This window comes from Aulonocara stuartgranti (genome assembly GCF_965226115.1).
Source record: "Aulonocara stuartgranti genome assembly, chromosome: 17".
NCBI classification, from domain to species: Eukaryota; Metazoa; Chordata; class Actinopteri; order Cichliformes; family Cichlidae; genus Aulonocara; species Aulonocara stuartgranti.
In genome coordinates this window covers 23,777,033-23,800,460 of record NC_138953.1, presented here as the reverse complement: position 1 = coordinate 23,800,460, position 23,428 = coordinate 23,777,033, and the positions used below count along the sequence as shown (strand labels likewise).

The following is a 23,428-nucleotide window of genomic DNA, read 5'->3' as shown; positions in this document are numbered from 1 at the left end:
AGGGTGAGGAATGAGCAAACTGTGCAGCAAAAGTAACACCAATAGGAGATTTCATTTCAAAGCTTAAGTAGTGCAATACTTTAGGAGAAACGTTTTTTCAAAACTGTGAAATTTGTTCAAAATAGCTGATTTTATAATGTGGAAGTCCTTGATATTATGTACACAACAATCAGGTGTTTTGCATTCAATAAGATGCCACAAATTATTTGTGCCACTCCAAAAATTTCTGTCCACTATAAAGGAGAACATCACAGCCTGATACCTGCAGGTCTGACAGCAGCAGGTGTATCACTCCTGTTTTCTACCTGGAGACAGCAGTCCCCTCATTGTTCTGACACACAACACAAATCTATCCACAACACTACACACTAACTACACAAGACAACACATTAACTACACTCCAAACACGGTAAACGTCACAAATCTCTCACATCTCACTCTCTCTCTCTTTTTCTCTTCTCTCTCTCTCTCTCGCCGTCACTCCAAAAACTTCCCCCTCTTCCTAAACAACCAAATGTCATGTCGCCATATCATTTTTTGATTCGTTGACGTGGTGCATTTTTCCACCAACACGAAAGGGCAGTTTTTTGTTTTGTTTTTTTATTTTTTGGTCATAAGCAGAGAGTGCTTGCTAGCGCTGTCCTTAGACAGTAAACGTGAGGAAACTATTGAGGAAAAACAACGTGTATATATTGTTTATCATGACTCTGGTTTTTGCGTGTCCTATCAACACAATTTGAAAACTGATATAGATATCACCTTGTTGCTTTGTAATCTTAAAGTGGTCGTGTGCCCCTTAGCTCCAGGTGTTGTGCCAAAAAGTGATCGTCGGGCAGAAAGTGATTGCCGTCCGCGGGAGCGCGCGCAGCTGCTTAAAGTTGTAGCGCCCAGATTACTTACAGCTACTTCCCTGCAACTGATATAAAACGCGGTAAGCTGAAGACAGCTTCAACCATCTATTTATTGAAGAATAGTAACGCGACCGCACCGCATTTTCTTGTTAGTAACAGTAACGGCGTTGTAACGATTAAAAATAGTAATTAGTTAGATTACTCGTTACTGAAAAAAGTAACGCCGTTAGTAACACCGTTACTTGTAACGCCGTTATGCCCATCACTGCTACTGACAGATACAAATATTTAACATTTCACACACTGTGGACAAAGTAATGGTGAGTATATTTATAATAACTGAATGAACTCTGCTGATAAGGACCATTTCACATGTCTGAACGCTCAGGACAAACTTTTACGTACTAAACAGCCACTTTGTTAAGAACACCTGTTCAACTGCTCATTAATACAAATATCTATCACTTAATGACATGGTGGCAAATCAGTGAATTTAAGCATGCAGACATGACCAAGACAACCTGTTGAAGTTCAAACAGGGCATCAGAATGTGGACAAATATGATTTCGAACATTTCGTGGTTGTGGTTAAATGCTGGGATTACACGCCACAGCCTTTCTGAGTATCATTACTGGCCATGTCCATCCCTTTATGTCCACGGTGGCATCCTCTGACAGCTGCTTCCAGCAGCATCACACACCATGTCACAAAGCTCAAATCATCTCAAACTGAATTTTGGAACATAACAGTGAGCTCACTGTACTCAAATGAACTCCATAATCACTAGATCACATTCTAATAGAGCTCCATTGAACGGGAGATTCACCTCACGCATGTTTCTTGCACCTTGTTCAACTTCTAACCCTAACCTAAATCTGTGTGTGTGTGATTTTTGGCTTTTGAAAATTGTTCTTCTAAAAAAAACATCCTTCTGTCTAACTCGCATTAAAATATTTACAAATCTTATTTCCCATTGTCCAAACTACACTGGGTGTGGTTTATGCTTATGGGTTACCCCTGATTTTTAGGACTAGACTTAGACCTGGTGCTAATCCCATGATGGTTTAGACCTCACAGAGTCTTCTACATTTGTCATGTCTCTCAGGCTGCAGCAGCTTTGGTGAGCACGTGTTGAGTGTGTACAGTGGAAAGCATCGCGGTTACACAGTGGTTACACAATAACTCGCTCTATGCTGAGCTCAGGTGTTGATGTTTCCAGCCCAACACAAACACTCATCCTCTCCTGTTTACTCTTCTTACATTGTCATATGCCTGCTCAGAGGTTTGTATTGTGTTGCATAAAACGGCCCCACTAAACTGCGCCTCCTCCCTGACTCCACCTCCAGCTGTCTCTTTCCTTCCCCTCCGCCGCTCTTGTGTTCGAGAGGTGGATTTTGCCCTTTTCAAGCTCAATTCTCCCCTGACTCCACAGCCAAACATGGCTGGAGTAATGCTGCTGCTGCTGCTGCTGCTGCTGAAAGTGAAATGACCTCAGGCAAAAGAGCAGCAAAACAAATTCACTCTTACATAACGGGCTCTGCTGTGCTGCTGAATTACTCACTGCACAGGACAGGCCAGCAAGTTCAAATTAACTGGAAGGAGACGATGCTACAGCAAAAAATAAATAAATAAAAGCGAGCTTGTGAACATTTTTTTATTGATTTTAAGTATGAGGATTGTGTAGCATCATATTTTTTCATTATCATAATTAACCGTCAAATGGCCAAGTTATGACCTCAAGATTAAATAGCTTGCGCAACAACCTTGAAGTAACTGTTTTCTGTATGTATCAGTCTCTCACATTGTTATGTGGGAGTTTTGGTCCACAGTTCTTTACAGTTTTTTGCATTCATGGGCTCATTGTAACACTTCAATTCTTTCATTTTTCAGCCTTTTTGCATATTGGCTGCTGTGTTTGACATCATTGTCCTGTTGCATGACCTACTTTCAGCCAAGCTTTAGCTGTCTCTAAACATCCTACTCCAGTATACTTTGGTATACAGAGCAGTTTATGGTGCCCACGTGCTGTGGCTGCAGAACAAGCCCAAATCATCACCCCTCTACCCCCGTGCTACACTCTTTGTATGTTGTGTTTCTGCTGAAATGGAGATGTACATTATGGCCAAATGTCTGATCATCTGTTCAAAGTCTTTTGGTTTGTTCAGATGCATTTTTGCAGACATAACCCATGCTACCATGTTTTTTTCCTTGAAACCTTTCCAAACAATTCATACTACTGTGAATGTGAACTCATGAATTTGAACATTTAACATGCTGAGGCCTGTAAAGTCTGAAATGTAGCTCTTGGGTTTTTTTGCAGTTTCTCTGGCCATTGCAATGTTTGACCTTCAAGTGGATTTGTGGGTCAGACCATGAAACTGTGCACTTGTTGGCTAAAGACTTGTGATTGACAAGTCTATAGCCAGCGAGCATGTTTCCTACCAGAATTTTAGATTTCCAAAGATTTAAAATCGAATGACTGAACCCATAAACTCTTCAAGAAAGTGTTTACAGAGGCCAAATCATAACGTTGTTTTCCCACAGAAGTGTAAAGGACCAAAAGTCTGGGATGAAATAATGACACAAACCCGACCCATTTTATAATCCTGCACTCCTAAAGTTCCGATGTAATAAATTTCCTGTTTGTTAAAGTCTCAGCTGTTCTGTTTTTTGCTATATGCACACGCAAACTCACCACTCAGCCTGAAATTTCATGAGGCTAAAACTTCCTCCTCATAGTCAAAAGCTTATTAGAGGTCTACACGGGTTATATCTTTAACCAACGTTGTCCTATTTTTGGAGCTCAGTTTCAGACACAGGGTGAAAGGACATCATGGAGCAAAGTACAGTATAAATATCTGTGTGTTTTAAGACAGAGTTATTCAAACAGACCCCCCAAAAAGAAAAGGATGGATCTGTAAAGGGGCATCTGCCTCCTAAATCTTCCCTTTAAACTTTGTAAACGCAGTTGTGCAGCTGTTTATTTTCACCCTATAGACCACAGCTCACTGTGTTTTATCATGTAGGATTTATGCATCATCTGTCTGGTAATACTCACAAATCACCAGGAAATGCAACGGTTTCTGTCAGATAATGCAGCACAGACTCAGTGCTGATTGTGTTGTGTCCTTAAAATTATGTAGTTTGTTGGTATACTTTCATGATATTTCTGTATCTTAAGTGTTTCTGCAAAAAATACTTTTTAAATTACACCTGTGCATCCAGGATGCTTAGATTTAGCTTGAAACAGAAGCATGGACGATGAAAACCACCCTGCTTATGATGACGGCATTGTAATTTGCTGTTAAGTGTTAGAAAGCTAACAGTTCATCTTAATTGACATTTACATCTACATTAGCTTCCATCACACATCCCGTAAATATGCTGTAATGTGAGATGACCTATTTGGCTGCAGCTTCAAATTCATCCCACAGATATGAGATTGGTATCCACCCACTCGTCTAATGATAAGACACAAAACAACGAGCAGAAATATCCTGAAATTTCATCTCATGAGTAGCTTAAGCATTGCATAATATAGCAGAACCAAGAAAAGCAGGAGGATACGACCAGTGTCGCTCTGTCCAAAATTTTAAAAAAGGACCCCTGAAGGTCAAAAACAAATGTCTAAGAGTCAAAATAGCTTTACAACTCTCAGTGTAGGGAACAGAAGAGGCCACAAGACAATACAGTAGCAAAACGTACTGCATATTTATTGTTATATTTATACGTGAAATGTGAAGATGTTGGAATAAGTTATGAAATAAATAATAGATTGTTAACTGGTTACTATATATACAGTAAGTACATGAAAACTTGACAGTGTATAGTGTATAGACAAGTACAATGTTTCTATAACGATGTACAACAAAATCAAAACAGTGTATGCGGCGCAAAAAGCTAAATAAATAAAAGACAGCTAAGCTGTGGAATCTTGTTTCAATTTTTTCTGGGTAGAACTAATCAAACTTTCAAGTTATTGTTTCAGACATTTGAGTTTGCAGAACTTTTAAGAACTTGGAACTTGAAATTTTGACTCATGGATGGCAAAAAGGTGTTTTTTAGTGACAGAAACAAACATCCTTTTCTTGATGTAGCGCTGTGGGGTTTATGTTAAGAAATAGCTCCCATATGAAATCTCAAACAAAATAACTGTTTTTCAGATTTCAGTAATTTCAATGATTTCTATCAATCTTCTGACCTAAAAATGTTAATAAAAGCATTTCCACACTGTCATAATATTAATTTAAACAACAGGAACATGGTTAGGGCTACAGGTAATGGCTGTTTTCATATTTCTCTGGGAATTGACTTGTTAGTTTACAAAATGTCTGCAAAAGCTGACACCTTCAAATTATACAAAATAAAAAAATAATTGTGAAAATGAGTAGAAACAGGATTTTTTCATAAATGTTCTGGTATTATCAAAACTATTCTCACTTCATGTTTAAGTCTAAATTTCTAAATGAACGGCACTGTGGCCTTTAGAAAAAAAATTTATTTTTTTATTAGAATTTTCCAGAGAAGGAACAACATATATGTTAATTTATTGTTACAATTATCCTTAAATTAGGTTAAAAATACCAGGATAAAAAGTCTGGAAAATAGAAAAGGCAGACAGCTTTGCAGACAAACAAGCAGATCTGACAGCTGAACCCACATGACCTCATCTTTTTGTCCTCAGAAACACATCATGCCTTCCTTTTAATTTATTTATAGTGCGTTCATTCGGAGCCTGAGTGAGTACACGGCCGACTGCGGGGAGGATGTACAGGCACGGTGGAGGACTGCTGGCAATTTCAGCTCCCTCCTCAGTTTTCCTGGAGCTACTCTCACATCAGAAATCACTTAGATGTCATGCTAATTGCAGCGTGGCCCCCCCTGGCCATGTCTGTGCTACAGATTGCATTTCGGATAAGTGTTGAGATGAGCTTGGTTCTGTCTTTAAGGAGAAGATAATTGGTATTGTGATAAGAGTGTTTTCAGGCCCCTGCAGATGTGGAATCGCAGGCTGCAAATGGATAACTTGCTCATTAAATTCTAATAGTGTTTTATTGAGTTTTTGTTTTTCTGATTTTATCTTTTATAATGTTCAGATGCATGCTTGTAATGGACTCTTTTCAGCTGCCAAAGAGGCTCTGGAACAATGAGCCTAGAAGCTCAGTGAAGCGCAGCGAGGCTTTGACCTGAATGCTAATGTCAGCATGTTCACAATGACAAAGTTAATATGTCAATGTTTGCTGTGTTCATCATCCTAGTTTACATCACAAATACTTGGTGATGTGGAGGGAAAAAAATCATGCTCTTTAGTTAATATTTAATCTATATGATGAAGACAGCATTTATGAGGAACTCAGGATCTGGCTTTTTATAAGCAGATGAATTACTGTGGCCAAAGTGGGCACATGAATGTGAAAAACAGCTCACACAGCGACGGACCCCAATTTTGCCATTTTTGTTACAAAAACAAAACAGTAACATTTCGAGTGGGTCATCTAATAATCAGAAGGTTGGTGGTTCGAACCATCAGTCCACTATCTTTGATGTGCAGAGTGTGCGTGAATGTTGGGCCAAGTGTTACGCAGAGAAACAAGCACCTGTGTGAATGAGCCGAACCAGAAACCCAGTTAAATCTACACGTGTACGGAAAAGCTTGTCACTGCTATAGTTTCAAAGGAATCATAGCTAATGTTGGATTAAAAATATTGAACTATTGCAGCATGACATTTGTGTTTACATCACTGTGACGGGGCGCGGTTTGCGGTGCTGCTGCAGGTGCGATTGACCCACCTGAGCGGCATCTGCAATCACGCCTCGCTGGCTTAAAAGTTTAGTGAGCAGCGGGAGAGCTGCAGCTCTGTGTGTGTGTGTGTGTGTGTGTGTGTGTGTGTGTGTGTGTGTGTGTGTGTGTGTGTGTGTGTGTGTGTGTGTGTGTGTGTACGGCAACCGGTAAAATAAAGATGATCAAAATGCCACTGAGTCTGCCGTGTATGTTTACAATCACTATCAGAGAAATATACACTTCTCTTTGTTATATTTGTTACTGCTATGAAGAAGTCATCTTTGATCTGACTATTAAACTTGAGTTCCTCTATGACCGCTCTCTTCACTTCTTTTTGGACTATGTTGACCACCTGGCAACCTCTAGTTGCTAGGGAAAATCTGAATTTCCTGACCATTAAGTGAGTGGTTGCTGGCTGGCTGATACACGGTGCCACACTGAAAACCACCTTGTGATTACTTTGGTCACTAAAAGATTTCCGCAATCATCTGTTGTTTGCATGGGAGACGGCTGCGTTTCTGGTTTGCATCAAACCTTTTCAGGTTTTACTACCTCATGGTGGCTACTAGTTAGCAAGTGTTTGCATGCTCATCTTCACGTCTTCTATGCAGACTACAGGGAACTTTTTAGGAACCAAAGCAATCACAAGGAGGTTTTTGGTGCAGCATGCTCTTTGTGACCAATTTCACCCAGCAAACACTCATTGATTGGTTAGAGAAAACTATTTAATTACTATATCATTTTTTATGCTTTTTCTTAGCAATTGGAAGTTGTTGTGAAGTTGCCAACCAGTCTCTGAACTTGTGTGGCTGAGGCCTAGGCAGCAGCCGTGCAGGATATATGATAAGGACAGGAAGAAGACCTTTTTATACATCTGTAGATAAAAGAGGAGTTTCATTACAGAAGTCTACATAGAAGTGCTTTAAGCTTGCTTTCTATTTTAAATATAGCTGTAGTTGCAAAAATATCTTATGTTCATATAGACATCTGCTGGTGAACACTTGATTAGTTTATGGGCTCAGTCACTCATTTTTTGGATCATAATGAATAATATATTTAGTCCACTTTGTAAATTTTGGTTATTCTAAATTTAAGAAATGAGAATTATCCATTCATTGTCACATCTGCCACTCATTACCACATCTGGAAAAAAAAACTTTATCTTGAGGCTTTAAAATGGGACCTTATAGACCACCACAGTATCTACAAACAGAGGTGATGATGCACACAGATTAGTCATCTGAGATCATACTATTAGTCATATGGTACTGACACAGAATAAAATAAGTTGGAAACATGTCCAGCTGTCTTTAAGAGAGTTTTAGACCATCTGGGTGATTATATTTTGTAAAATCTAAAACATCTTGGATGGCTTTTTTCGCTTTTGAAGGCCTGGTTGGAGGGTTAAAGGTGGAATTGGTTCTAGGTTAGAGTTTGGGACTTAAATGTGTGGTTAAGAAGATTGGGAATGCATTGATGTAAATAAATATCCTCAAAAAGCCAAATTAACAAGACTCTGTCTGTATGTGTGCAGCACGCTCTACAAACAGAGTGGAGCAGGCAGCAGCCAGTGTAACAAAGAGCAATGTTTAGCCAAAATATGAGCACCGTTTATGCAAATTAACTCAAACTTAACTATGCACTTACTCTAGTCCTTAGCTAAATATCCGCCAGGTTTGAAGCGAATCGGATCAACAGTTTTTGAGCTAGCTGAAGAAAAGCTAAATGTTAGTTAATAAATAAAATCACAGCATGCGTCCTTCCAGTATTTGTTATTGTAATTCATTGAAATGATGTGTATTTCTCAGACACTGGGTGAAGAAAGAAAGAAGGTCAGTGGAAACACATCTACATCACTGGATTGTAATGAAGCAGCTCAGTGGAGACAGAGGAGAAGGGGGGAGGAATGTTTTTCTAGCAGCAAATGTTGGTATTAAAATCTGGCAGACGTAAATGCATCGCAGCGTGATATCCACAGATCACAGAGCGCTGCCAGAGCTGCTTTCCTGTGCCAGCGTGACTGTGCTCAGGTTCTCAGAGAGCTCTGGGGAACCTGCGAAGCTGCCACCATCAAACCAGAACTGTGTCAGAGGAGAGCTTGAGTAATAAATTGCTGAGATTATTACAGGGAGTTCCTCCAGAGTGTACATAACAACTTCAGTTTAGTGAGGTTTCTGGGGGAAGAGGAAGTGAGCAGGTCAGACTTGCCCCACTTTACTTGCAAGGCTGTCTTTCATCCTGTATGTCAACCCTTAAAGTGTGTGTCTGTTTCCAAGTGTGCACTAACTTCAGTCTCTATTTGAGAGGCCTGCTCGGTGAACTGTAAACTCCTTTGACAAGACGTTCCCCTCTCTGTATGCAGAGTGCACGACTGTGAATGTTTTATGAATCTTTATTTTAGAGGTTACACTTAATGGCCATGCAGTAACAAGAGGATTTGCAGCTTTTCTTCATTTTATATTGTTATAAAGTGGTTTTGGAGGCTGGTCTGATATTATAGAAAAGGATGTAATTTTGGACTCAGGAATTGAAATTTAACTTTTTTCACAGTTAATCCAAATAATTAATCAACAGTGGAGAGAATAATGGCTGTCAAAGTGGCAGAGAAGTGATTAGCTCCATCGGGTCTTAAGAAACACTGCTGCATACGTTAAAAATGTTAAATGCAGGCTTTAGTGTTTGCAGAGCGAGCAAAACGTGACCAAGGTGGCATACAAAGCCTGTAAATAAAAGATGGACATTACGACCATGCCAAGACCGACTGGCCATGGACTCCAAATTGCAAAGCCTCAGTGAAGTATTGTTTTGAGTATTGTGTTTCACAGCCAGAAGATACTATATTTGGAAAAGAGTGTGGAGTGCTAGCATGGGTGCAGTCGTCAGAATACTAAAATTACATTCACCAAAACTCAAGCCCAAGTTTCTTAGACAGGTTATACCTCACTGCAAGCTATTATATTATTTAGATAATTCAATTAGGGATCCTCCGGAAGGCACAAACATGTGCATGTTTGATTCAGGATGACTGGATGAATCCATCCTGTATCTACAATGGTAAATTATATCTGATGTTTTCTGGCTGTTACTTTTTTGTCATTTAATTCTGATAAGTTAGAGTCCAGTTACAGTGCAGTTAAGGTGGTACCTAAAAATTAAAGCAGCAAAATTATCTTTGTTTTTTCCAGTAAAACCTCTTACTGTCATTTCATTTGGCTGTGAAATCACTGCGGTCAGAGAGCCTCACTGTCTTACATGGTGAGTGTAGCTGTACGTTCTACTTGACAGCAAACTCGATATCCATCCATCGTCTTCCATTGTGAGGCAGGAGGCTAAACAGCCACACTTTCCACTTCCTGGAAAGATCCTGAGGTGTTCCCAGGACCGACGAGACATATAATCTCTCTGGCGCATTCTGATTCTACCCTGGGGTTTTCTTCCCAGTTGTGCATGCCCAGAAAACCTCCAAAGGGAGGAATCCTTCCTCTAACCAGATGCACCAACCACCTCAACTGGCTACTTAACATAAAGGAGCGGGGACCTTATTCCGAGTTCCTCACTGTACCCCTAAGACTAAACAGAGCTGGGGGAGTCTCTCACCCCCAACCATGATGGAGCGTTCCACCGTTTCCCATCAGGGAACCAGACCAGGGGGGTAGTTTAAGCCAATTTTTTGCTTGCTGTCCAATTTTTTTGTGCAAAGCAAGGAATAGCCTGGCAACCTTCAAACGATTTCTTTATTTCACCAGCTCTATCTACAACATCCTTAAACTTCCACTGACTCTTTCAGCTCTTAGGTGTCTCAGCACACCCTTCTACACCATATAGTGTTGTTGGTACAGCCATCGTAGGCCTGTAGGTTTGTTTCCAGCCAATGAAATGCCATCAAATTACACAACAATCATTGACCATAATCGACAAGGAAAACTGTATTCAAGTCGAACACAGAACACAAATAACATAATCACATTACATCACAAAATCCCAACTGTTGCAGCTCAGTCAAAGTGTGGGTTAGGTCATCAGCAGGTTATGGCAAATTAATCTGCTCACTGCAGACCTTTGACAGCTGCCAAGCACCTGCATGCACATCACCACCTCTCCAATTGAGTTTAGACACTCATGCAGCTCACTCACCAAGTCTTTAGATGTGCCCAGTCTCTTCAGACCATCCAGGGGCAGGAGGTCAGCAGAGTCCTTGTGTGTGAACTGCGTGGCCTGCTTCAGACGCCTCTGCTGGTGCAGGATGGCTTTATCCCGGATTGCTATCTCTCCTTTTTTCGCCTCGCTCATTGTCTCAGGCTATTAAAACCAGTTCTTTCTGATGCTGTGCACGGGAGCACGGAGACTGTAACCTCACAGCGGCAGCAGAAGAGGAGAAACCCCTCCAAAGAACATAAAGCTCTTGTCCTCTTTAAGGTCCTCAGCAGCAAAATAAACCTCTAAACGTTGCTTCTGTTGCTCTCTCTGAAATGCTGCTGTATAGTCCTGAGCATGTATTTCTCCCAGGAGCTATTGTCCTGCTCCTCTCATGTGCATCTTTCCTCACAGCGTCAAGATCTGCTGAGTCTCTCACAGAGGCTGCGAGGCTGTGTGGAAGGTGTGACAGAGTCTGTGTAAGTGTTTCCTCCCCTCCCCTCAGAGCTGTCTGTCCTTGTATCGCTCTCTCTCTCTCACATATACATCTCTGCCTTCGGTAGTGCTTCTCTCTCTCTCTCCTCTCAGCCTTCCTCTTTCCCTCACCCCCAAACACTGAGCATATTTTCCCAGCTGACTCTTTGTACATCAGACCTCACTGCTCCCCTGCTAATCTGTAACCACATTCTTAACCATCACAGTAAGCATTTCTCTGCCTCGTCTAGTCTTTTAAACTGGCACAGCCACCCACACGCACAGTCTGTCACTCCTGTGTGTTGCTTCTGAGCCCGACACAGTTTGCAGCATCAGTCCCCCGCTGTGTAGGTGCAAGAGCTCGCTGTGGTCCGACCCCAAACAGGGGATCAATCTGCACCACCAATGGCAACAATTGATTTCCTTCCCGTCTGAATTAAAGAATCCATTTTCTCCTTTCCATCCATCCACACCACCAAAAGCTATAAATATGCCGTTCATCATGACCTCTACGCGATGACACATTTTTATACAGCAGTGGTGATTTGGCCTGGAGGTGTGGAGGGTTTCCTTGAAGTGTAGTATGTCTGCTCATTTATCAGTCACAGCGTTTAATGAGTGTATCCTTGCAGAGGGTGCGTGTTAATATATATATATATATATATATATATATATATATATATATATATATATATATATATATATATATATAAAGACTGCTTTTTTAAAGTGTATAATTTTCATCTGGCAGAGGGAGTCCTTGTGAAGGTGAAGTGGAAAATACTGCCGAGGGATTTGATGTTTGTGTGCTGCCACCTGCTGGTTGAGTTTTTCTGCCCAACGTGCATCTTTTCTATCAGTAAAGAAAGGTTTTGAAACCCCTAAATCATAAAACACGTAAGCCCTTCCACGTTATCTCTGGGTCAATTACAATGGCAATGCAAGACAAGCACTGAGGCACAACCAGCCATTATTGAAAAGAATCTGTTTTTTTTTCCTTTGTACTATACATGTCCTGTGTTACAGTTGGACAACTTAGCGAAGAACCAATATTAATTTTGTATCTTAAGGCACAGCAGATGAACAGTAACTGAAAGTCATGTCCTTAAGCAAAATGAAAAAATAGATCAAAGACCTGACAATGAAATTAGAGTTGCATCTGACCCTTCAAGTGATTGTCTACTGTTCACTGAAGCATCATCAGAAATGGCCTCGGTGGAAGGGTGGCTGCCGAGAGAAATGTCTGAGGTATAATTGGTTCAAATCATCATCAGTATGTACAGATGAGGTTAGGAGAGAGGTAACAATGAGTTTTTAGAGCCATCTGTAAAACATTAAGGCTCTGTCATGGTTTGGAGATGCATTTCAGCTGGTGGTGTTGGGGATCTTGTCAAGATTGATGGAATTACACAGAAAAGTACCAACAGTGTTTGCACCACCAAATAAAACCATCGGGAAAGGTTTTGAGTGGCGCTGGCTTCATTTTTCAGCATGACAATGATCTAAAGCACGCTGTCAATACATTTAAAGCATACCTGGAAAGAGAAACACACATTGGAGCACTATCAGTCTTATACTAGCCTCCCCAGAGCGCGGACCTCAACGTTATAAAGCAGTGTGGGATTACCTAAAGGCAGCCGACATAGGAAGAGTTTTGAATGTCTTTCAAGAAGCCAGGAGATTTATACTGAAAGGCTATTGAAATAATTTAAAAGTTGCCAAGAAAGTTCAGGCTGTGCTGAAGAATATACCAAATATTAACTTTCTAGTTTGTTAGAATTGTAGAAACACTGTTGAATTAATTGAAAAAGCCAAAATAGGTGACTTGTGATAGTAGACATACTAGTAAAGGTGAGCTAAAAATGATCTTTCTGTTGATTTGAGGTTTAATATTTCACAAATGGGTAAACAAATTAATATAAGATGGAAATAATATCACAGAAACCCTTAATTCATGGACCATGAATGAAGCCTCAAATTAGGAGCAAATGCACTTGCAGGCCAGGCATTTGTGCCAACTTTTCCTGGGAAGGAATGGAGCAGGGTGACCCTCAGAGGCAGGACTTTCTCCGGGGTCATGTTCCCGGAAAGTGGAAAAGATATTTTGGTAGGATGTCACATCATAGATTATCAGAGTTAAAAACAGTCAGTCCTTTCTGCTGGTTGAAAATAAGCTACTTTTGGCTGTTCCCTAGTCACAATGGGTCACCACAGCGGGTAGCTCAGCATGTCTGAATTTTATAGCCAGATGAAGGATTTATGTCTCTGGCTGAAATGGAACCAGTGTAATGAAACCAGTGAATGTGCAAACCACACTCTCCATTATTTGTTTGTTTGTGTGTGTGTGTGTGTGTGTGTCTGATTAGTAGGATAGCATTTAGCAAAGAGAAGACACTGGAACAGACCCCTGAACTTCACCTTTATTGGTCATGACTTAAATGTCCAAACTGTCAAACAACCACTGCAGCAGTTTCAGACTCACTTCTCAAACCTGCACCCGTCCCTCCATTCATCGCAGAAATGAAAACAAAACCTGCTTCAGCAAAAATCAGAAAGTAAACACAGCGATATTGGTTGGTTGCTGGAAATGTAACAGAGTCCTGCATCTTGTGCTTTTTTTCCTGTTTTTATCCTCGCAGAAGGCACGTGTGCATCAGTTCATGAAATCGCGCTTTAAGCTTTTCTTAGTGTCTCTCTGAAGAGTAAGACTATGCAAGTGTTCATACAACACATGAAGCTCCCTCTGAAAGAACTTCTGCTCCTTGTACGACTGGCAGTGTAAAACCAAAGCCACGTTATGATTACCTGCCATGTGCAGCGCATTAATGCATGTTGTTTCTGAGATTTTTTTAAGGTTTGTAGTGTGTTATGCTGTGTTATGTTAAACTTTGATGCCAATGGAGTGTAAACATCAGGAATAACGTGGCTGTTAGATTTGAAAGCATGCTGTTATGCAGCCCTCGTCAGTGCCTCTCATGTTTTGTATGGTCGTGGATGTAAAAGTAGAAAAGTGCGTTTTAAGTCTGCTTAAGACAAAACAGTGGCAGGCAGGAGATCTGCACAGAGCCTAACTCGGAGTATCATGTCTCATTTCAAAGGCGGAGGGGTTTTCAAATCGCCTGAAAACTCTGGGTGCTGAAATATTTTAGTTAAAATAAAATAAAGTAGACAGAAAGGAAATAAATAAAACGAATAAAAAGTTTTTCGTAAATAAAAAAAAATCAACCAAAATAAAAATATAAAGAAACTGTCAGTAGTTTTAGTGTTTGCAGTCTGTGCTTACTGAGTCAGCTGCTTCCAAAAAATGTTTTTATTATAATGATTATTCTGAATTTTGTTAAGCCTGGGACCTGCTAAATATCCTCCATGTAGTAATAAATTAAAACATGAAAAACTGAAAAAAAAAAAAAAAAAACAACTTTAATTAAAAAAAGAATTAAAACTAATTAGTGTATTTTTTATTATTCTATTTTTTAATTAAGCTGTATTTAATATTTTCTTTCAGTTTATTTTCTCAGTGTTTTTGTTAAATGATTTTTGGAAAGAGTGTGGACAGAAATGTCACGCTGTAAATGTTAGAGTAACACAGCATGTGAAAAATATGCAGGATCCAGGCTGTGCGCAAAATTAATTTCCAGTTTTTCAAAAATTCATTTTAACGTCACAGTCTACAAATAATAAGGAAAACTCATCCCCACAGTGATGCTGCAGACTTTTTAGTCTCTCTGAAAGAAATTCATAGAAACAAAAATGAATATTTTGCATGTTAAACTAGAAGTTTTGAAATTTGGACTCCAGATTGGTTTTCACATGCTGTGTCACACAAAGAGGTTGTTAAAGCTCTGTACGTGATATAATTTACACTATTTGAATTGGAAATGTTTTTCTCATCAAACATCATTTCCAGGACCCTAAAAGACTCTTTTGACCATATGTATGCTGTTCCTCCACCTTTCAAATCTGCAATCCAACCATCATGTGCTCATCCAGATGGTCAGAGGAGACTTTTTGAGGGTTGTGGAAATGCCTTCAAAAGGCAAAACCAGCTGGTTCTGTGTTTTCTAAACTTCACCTGGTGATTATTTAATGGTGACTGCTGACTTTAACACATGAGAGGCACAAACTGGTGCTACCTCTGATGATGCTTTGGGCCACACTTGTGATTATAGCTTTTCCATTTGCATCCACAGCAGTATCTTTAGCGTAGTGCACGTTTTTCAAGTTTTTAAATCCGAGGCACGGCGGTCACGAGGCGTTCAAACTGCCAACCACACCCCGACGCCACAGATCCCCAATGAGTGCAACAATAATTGGTCTGTTAACAGTGCTCGAGCTTTCCCGCCGCTCTGCGTGTCACAGCACGTTAGGAAGGTAAAGTGAGCAGAGCAGCATGTTCTGTCCCAGAGCCGGGAAGCGCCTGAAGGCCTCCCAAGCGTCTGAGAAAATGTTATATTTGAGAAAAACGCGGTGTTCCAGGCTGGTGGGCAGGCTGACGTCCCGGCTCATAATGTAGATGCCGTCGTTGTGCAGCGTGCATGTCAGGTTCAGTCCCGACTTGGACGTGTTCTCCTTCAGCTGGAGCCACTCCCCTGTGGTGACGTTGTACGACTGCACCGTCAGCACGTCCTCCGTTTGGCTGGGACGTCGCCGCCACAGCCCCGTGTCCAGCTCGTGGGTGTATCCACCCACCAGGTAGATGGTATCCTCCACGGAGAGCATCTGCTGCTTCCGGATGTGAGCCGGGCAGGATCGGAACGTCGTCCAGGTGTCAGAGATGGGGCAGTATCGGAGGATGTTTGTGTTCCTCTCTGTCCGGTGTAATGGGAAGAAGAAACAAAAAAAACTTTACGAGAGTAATTGTTACATATTTAATATTAGAAAGCCCAAAATAAAATAAAAAATTAAAAAAAAAAAAAAAAAACACAGAATGACTGAATAATTAACAAAGAGAAATGTAAGAATGTGCTCCAACATAAACAAACCGATAATAAAATAAAGAATAGTTTTTAAATCTTATAAAATCTCCTACAACCTGGGAGATGCATTGAAGTTGCTCATCTTATTTAAACAAAAACCCAAATATGGAAGCAATAACCGCTTTGATATCCTGTTCACCCAGCAGTGATAAATCCCTTATAATTAAGGTTATATAAGAGATAATCCGGGAAAAGGTGTCCTGATTATAAACGATATGTTGCTGACTGGTAAAGGGATAAATACACATTAAAATGAAGAGTTTATAGGATTATAAGAAGCAGGAGCAGCTCAGCAGACCCAAATATGAAGGATCCAAACTACCAAAATCTTAAATTACTCAATATAGAAATAATGAGTCATTCACAGATCAGTCTGGGTGTGTAGTAACTACCTTAAGGTGCATGAGCGGTCCATGCTTTTACTGTAAAAGTTTAATAACTTTTTGTGTGATTTCTCATTTCAATTATATTTTTGTCTTTTTGCTTATTGTATTTATTATTTTTTACTTTACTTAAAATTCTCGTTGGGCGCTAAAATGTGACATGGACATAATGGTTCTAACGAATGCCTTTAGAGGGTTTTTTTAAAGGGGGTAAAAAGTGATCTAATTTTGTTTGAGAAAAGTAAACTGCAGCTCAAGAGGAACTGAATCTGAGAATATAAACAGGTAGGTAAGAAAGATCCAAAAACATCTGGTGGTGCAGCAAAGCCTGCGTCTCTAACAGCCAGCAGGGGGCAGATGGTTACGTTGTACAGAAGTGCATGAGAAAAGGTCCTCGGCTCCCTCTTAGTATGAACTCAGTAAACACTTTGCTGATGAGTTTATGGCTGCAAAGCACACGATGTTTGTTTTGTAAACTGTGGTCCCATTAGAGTCAAAGAGGAGGGTGAAGCTGGATGTTTCAGACTTTGTTATTAACAAATCACCAGAAGAAGCTGCAGTGTGGAAACGCGATCAGATTTGGATAATCACAAATCCTTTATGGTGAGGAACGGAAAACAAAGAAAGGGATGGATGCACTTCTGCATTAACGGTATGTAAAACATCTACTTCAAACTGTCAACAGTGACAAAACAACACAAGGACAACGTGACAAACACCACAGCCAACTGAGAGGAAGTGCAACAATGCAACAACAAGAAAATCTGAATTCACACAAAGTCATTTTCAGTTTAACTCACTTTTACTTAGTGACCTCACAGTATAAGGAAAAGACACTGTCCTGGGTATCTGTGTTCTGTTTGTTCCTCTTCTCTCGCTTCTCTTATTTTAAGCCTAATTTTTTCCCCTTGTGACGATTAAACTTAACAAAACAAACATCTTGATGTTTTCAGTAAAACGTATCAGGAAACGGTTTACTGTCTTTACACTATAAACTGCCTTGATATGAGAGTTACAGTTACCTGACACTAAAAGTAAAAAAACAGATGTTCCCTTATGAGCAGCACATGGCGACAGCAGGGAGGAAGAACTCCGTTTAACAGGAAGTCTTCTCCAACAGAATCACCGTGACATACAAACATCTGTTGAGACTAACCAGAGGCTAAAAATACCATACAGCCATCAGGGAGGTTTTTACTCTGTGGAATTAAGTTCTGTTTTTTCCCTTCATTTCTCAGAGGCTTTTTGGAGGAGTTATAACTACAGTGCCATGAAAAAGTAGTAGTCAGGATTGGGTGTGGCTAAAAAAATGTGGTTAATCACAATTAATCTATGAGTTAACAAGAGGAGTATTTACTTTTTCACACAGGGCAGGTAGATTTGGATAATTTTTTTCTCTTAATAAATGAAATTATCTTTTAAAGACCGCATTTTTTATTTTATTCAGGTCATCTCGCACTGTGGTTTCTGCTGTGAAATGATTCACGTCACCTTCAACCTCTAAATGTGGGCTTTTTTTGCTCCTTAAAAAAAAAGGAGAAAGAATCACTAGATGAAAATTCAGTTACTCTCCAAACTGTTGTCGGACTGTGTTGGCGTGTTAGTGTATATGCTGCTGTAGCTCCTGTACACACACCTCTCGCAGTGTATCCACCCATGACGTAGATCATACCCTGGCACTCACAGGCAGAGAACTCAGCCAGCGGGTCGGGCATCGAGGAGACGCAGGTCCACCAGTCCTGCTCAGGGCTGTAACACTCCACTGTGCCCAGACACTGGCCTCCCACAGCGTACAGCTTCCCCTGTACAGCCAGCAGCTTGAAGTTGGACCTGCATGAGAAGAATCACTGACTGAAACGCGATGCAAGGCAACCAATGGGGACCAAGTGGGGACTCGTGTTACCTCTTCTGGTTGAGTGGCGCTACCTGGTTCCACTCGTTCCTGCAGGGGTTGTAGCAGTGCACAGCAGAGATCTCCTGACTCGTCATCCTGTACCCGCCAACTATGAACAAGTAGTTATCGAGGATGGCCGACCCATACCCCCTGACGTTGATCATATCTGGAGGGAGGTTGTTGGCGAGAGGCTTCCAGCGCTGCTCCACCTCTCCATACCTCAGCATGGACCAGGGCTCATCCTGATCTGGAACGTCCAGGGACAGGCTGGTGAAGTCTCCGATGGCCACCAGGGTGGCAGTGCCATTCATGCGCATCTCCTTGACTTGGTCCCTGACAGCAGAGGCCAGGCTGCTGAACTCGGGCCGCCTCAGCATGGGGTGGTAGTAGCAGGTCATGTATTTGAGGCAAGCGGTACGCAGGTCGTGAGTCCCATACACCTCGGAGAGGCTGTACAGCTCCACGCAGTTCTCCAGCCGGATCTCCGAAGTGAGGAGCTTAAGGATGGAGGTGACCTGGAGAAAGGAGGCGGTCTCGATCAGATCCTCCAGAGTCTCGTTGACTACCTGGACTTTGGAGGTGTTGATGAACTCCAGGACCAGCTCCAAGCCCAGGACGCTGAGTCCTTGCAGCTGCACCGAGTCCTCCGTGGACTCCCTCATCCCCGAGCTGTACAGAGCTCGGAAGTAGTCGCTCTTCTCAATCAGCTTCTTTTTATTCACCTCGTAGGTTTTGTCATCCATGATGATGGCGATGATCTGCTCGGATGACATGGTGAAGATGGTGGTTTTGGTCTCTCAAGCTGAGTTTTGTCTTTGCTTTCCCTTTCTCAGTCTCCCGAGCCCGTCGCCGTTTACATTTCACCGGCCAGGGAGCTCCGTGCCCGGTCTATATATGGTAATGCTCAGCCCGTAGATCGCCATGGAGCTGGGAAGCTAATCAGCTAGCTGTAGAGGCGCTGCAACCGCTCCCGGATAAACCGGCCAAAAGAAGCTTTTCCCCGTGATGGCATTCCTCCACAACTCGGCCCCACTTTCTGAAAATGTTGGTTGAATATCACGGTTTATTTCTCAGCCTGCCAGGAACGTTTTCATAACATTTTCCTTGTGAGGGACAATGTCGAGCTGTCAAATTTAACTGTTTTGATTCTGCACCCTACATCATGTGCGTCTTCTTCTTCCATTGGAATTATTGGCAGATTAGGCGTATCGAAGACACCTTACTGCCCCCAGCAGGTCGTTATTAGAATTACATAACATGGTTTGAATAAATGATAAGAGTATGTTAAATATCTGATCCCCCTTTTGATTAGTCTATTTATTTTTGTGATTGTTTATTTATTTATTTATTTCTATTTACTTATTTTATTTGGTTTGGCTAATTTTGATTAGTTAGTTGTTATTATTTATTTAGATTTTTTAATTAAATAAAATTTAATTTGGGGTTTTGTCAGAGATGCTATTGGCTGTGGTCACCTCAGCTTGACCATAATTTCTTCATATTTTGGTTCCAAGGAACCAGACTTTCTTGTCATTTTTAAAGTGGGCTTGAGCAGCAGTTCTCCAGGATTTCTGAATATCTTTCAAAGTTTTTCTTTGGACATTGGCTGCTTTTTTAAATCATTTTCAGTCCAGTTCACGTACATATTTACAGAAGAATGATTTACACTAGGGCTGCCACTAGGGTTGCCAACCGTCCCTTAAAATACGGAATCGTCCCGTATTTAGAAACAAAAGTACACGTCCCGTATTGAGCTAATAAGGGACGCACTTTGTCCCGTAATACAGTGCGAATCAAAAGTAGTCTATAAATGTTTATGGAATTAACGCTTTGTTTGAAAACATAATTCCCAGCCCCTCTCCTGCTTTGTGACCAATGAGCTGACAGCACACTTATGACAATTCGAGTATGACAATTCAGATTACCGCTCATCTCATTGGTCGAGGAAAGGTCGCTTACGGAGAAAATACCGGAAGACAACAGATGACCACAACAAGAAGCATGGCCAACAGGGAAACAAACGCCGTCACTGCGGTGCAAGTCTCGGACGACAGTACACCTAAAGCTGGGCAGACACTGTGCGATTTTTTCAGTCGCGTTATTCAGCTCCTGCTCAAACTGCACGATTGACTCGCAGGGGTTAGAAGTTGGTAGGTCACGATGCAGGTCTCACACTATACCGCCCGATGCTCTGATGCGACCTGAGTGCTCACACTGTGCGTCCATAAAATTAAGGTTATAACAGAAAATCTGTCGCTCGCTCTCTCTGTCTCTCACTCACACAGACACACCACCACCACCATCAACTTTGCTAAATTGCTAATGAAAAACATGATCAGGCAGCTGTGATTGAGCAGCAGTGTAAATCCAACTATTTTCACGGTTGTTGTGGTCGTGATAATTTTGTGAGGCCACATCGAAAAGGCTCGGATGAGCTTTTCAAAGTTCTCCAAGTTGTGCCTCCGTCGCTTGTGTCCAGATCACACGCTGCACAGCCGTGCTGCTCCGTCTTTTTCACGGCGTTTACGTGTTTGCGCGTGAGCAGTGTGAGCGGCTCACGAGCGATTGATGATCGGGAGCTGGTCGTGAGGTGTTAATCACTTCTCGTTACCCCACGTATACTACACGATGAAGGCCAAAATCGGTCCGATCACCCAAAAATCGGCTCAAAATGGGCCTAAAACCGCACAGTGTAAGCCCAGCGTTAGAGCAGCAATGTTTGTTCCCCTCAGAGAAAGGGAAGAATGGGAAAAGGAAAACACCTGGCTGGAAAAAGTTAATATGGGCATGTGCAGTGAATATCAGCGCTATGTGGCCAGAAGTGTGATAATATAATTTATTTTGTGTAATAAACGACTGCAAGGATAGATGATTACAACAAATAGATGACTAATACATAAAAGTAATACACAGATGAATAATGATGATGAGTTAAGATGCGTAATCATGGGAACAAGCGGGTTTTCAAACGGGAGCAGCTGATTAGCATTAGAAAAGCTGAAATAATACCTCAGCTGAAGCCAATTGTACTAAATGCACTAAATGTGCACTGTTACAAGAATATTTTTCTTTCTATTGTTTTCTATAATTTTAAGTTAAGCAGGACAGAGTTCTTTTAAAGAAAGATTTACTTATATTCTCAAAAGTTAAGCATGACAGGCTTCTGTTTAAGAAAGAGACCTGTTTTATGTGTTAATGTTGCCATTTTGAGCTAAAAATAAATGGCTAAATGATCATTTGTTTCACATGTGTTCATATCACAAAGAATACACATCTACTTAAATCAAATTCAAGTCAAAGGGTTAAAAAAAATAATTTCACACACAAAAAAAGAGCTAGAAAATTCACCACACTGGGAAGGGTGAAGACAACTGGGTCGCCCGGCCCTGGCCACGAGGTGTCCCTTATTTATTTTTCAGGGAGTTGGCAACCCTAGCTGCCACAAACGATTATTTTGATAGTCGACTAGTCACCGATTATTTTTGTGATTAGTCGACTAATCAGATCATCATCCATTGGACGTACAGCGTACAGCTTATTGCACCAGCAGCATCTGGTCTTATATAACTATCATTAGCTTACAGCTTGAAGTGTTTGTGCTAACTAAAAATAAAGACAAGATGGTAGTTTATTAATTTTTAATGAAATTTGCAGATTGTTTCGGTGAAGTTTAATAAACTCCTTGCTTTCTAAAATATAACAGGACACCGGAGTATATTATCCAGCATCTCAAACTTCTGATGATCAGCTGTCTGCTTGAAGTTTATTTAGCTGTGCAAAAACTATAACTTTAATCTTAGCCAAACCGATTTACTCAGGAACAAATAAAATACTAAAGAAAGCCAAACAATAACATTTTAAGTTATCTAAGTGACTTATATATCATGTTTAACCTGAGTAGCGAAAGACAGTGGTGGGTTTGAAAACGATTTGCCGGTGTTGTGCCAAAAAGTGATTGTCTGCCAAAAACTGATTTCCAATGTTTCTGTGTATTTTTTATGTGTAATATCTTTACGTATGTTCGTAAATAGACTTCGGTGAACAGGGTTTACAAAGGGGTTATATAGAGAATTAAAACAATATCTGTTTTTCAAGTATCTTTACAACTCTCTGCTATTGTACTTACATTATAACCAATCCGGTCCTTTATCCCCACTTAAAATATTTTTACGGAAATATTGTAATATTTGCTGCCATTTCTGCTGTCCTCTTGGCCAACTTACTCTTACAAAAGACATTTTTAATGTTAATGAGATTTTTTTTTAACTGGATAAATAAAGGTTATATAAAAGTCACTGCCAAAAACTGATTGCGGCTTCTACCTTGTTACACGAATGTTGTTTGTGGCTCAAGATAACTTTATGTCATCCATGAGGGATGCATTTGACATATGTTTCACATATTATAGCCCAACAAGTTACTTATAGCAGTTTAAATACGAGCAATCAGTTTTTGGCAAATACCGGAAATCAGTTTTTGGCAGACAATCACTTTTTGGCACAACACCGGGAGTCCGGTGTTCTCACGGCTCTAGTTAGCCTTGCCCCCGCCTAGCTAACGAGCTAGTGGGTAACAGACGTCTCCGAAAACGTCGGAGAGCTTTTGAAAATATGTGGTGTCTTGATAAACTGAGCAGATATTTGAGGTTTACACAGCTACATTCTTGCCTGAAAATATGTTAAACGTTTATTTTGTGACTGTAGAGGCGCTGCAACCGAAAGAATAATAAGAGTAAAGTTAAAACTAACTAGCTGCTGCCATTGTTGACAACTGCGCTGGGCTGCGCTATGAATTCTGGGACACAGCTTCTTCTTCTTCGGGGTTTAACGGCAGCTGGCATCCTTGTACATGCAGTGCTGCCATCTTCTGTTTCAGTCCGTTATTACACCCTTAAATCCTACTACTCATTCCTGCGTCCTTTGTGATCTTACAAA

At 40.8% G+C, this 23,428-nt stretch overlaps 2 protein-coding genes across 2 annotated transcripts in view; both read right to left on the bottom strand.

Annotated features, from left to right (window-relative positions):
- Positions 1–11,553, bottom strand: part of nrip2 (nuclear receptor interacting protein 2) — a 50,191-nt gene extending 38,638 nt beyond the window's left edge. Inside the window, exon 1 of the mRNA XM_082510716.1 lies at positions 10,768–11,553. Coding sequence (XP_082366842.1) covers positions 10,768–10,923 — 156 coding nt within the window. The 5' untranslated portion in view covers positions 10,924–11,553. The remainder of the gene's footprint in view (positions 1–10,767) is intronic.
- A 2,090-nt stretch (positions 11,554–13,643) lies between these two features.
- Positions 13,644–19,707, bottom strand: klhl42 (kelch-like family, member 42). Its single transcript, XM_082510452.1, has 3 exons — positions 18,504–19,707; positions 18,237–18,430; positions 13,644–16,049 (listed from the first exon to the last, which is right to left on the bottom strand). Exons 1-3 carry the CDS (start codon positions 19,265–19,267, stop codon positions 15,595–15,597), a joined length of 1,413 nt encoding a protein of 470 aa, XP_082366578.1. The 5' UTR covers positions 19,268–19,707; the 3' UTR covers positions 13,644–15,594.
- Positions 19,708–23,428: the final 3,721 nt, after the last annotated feature.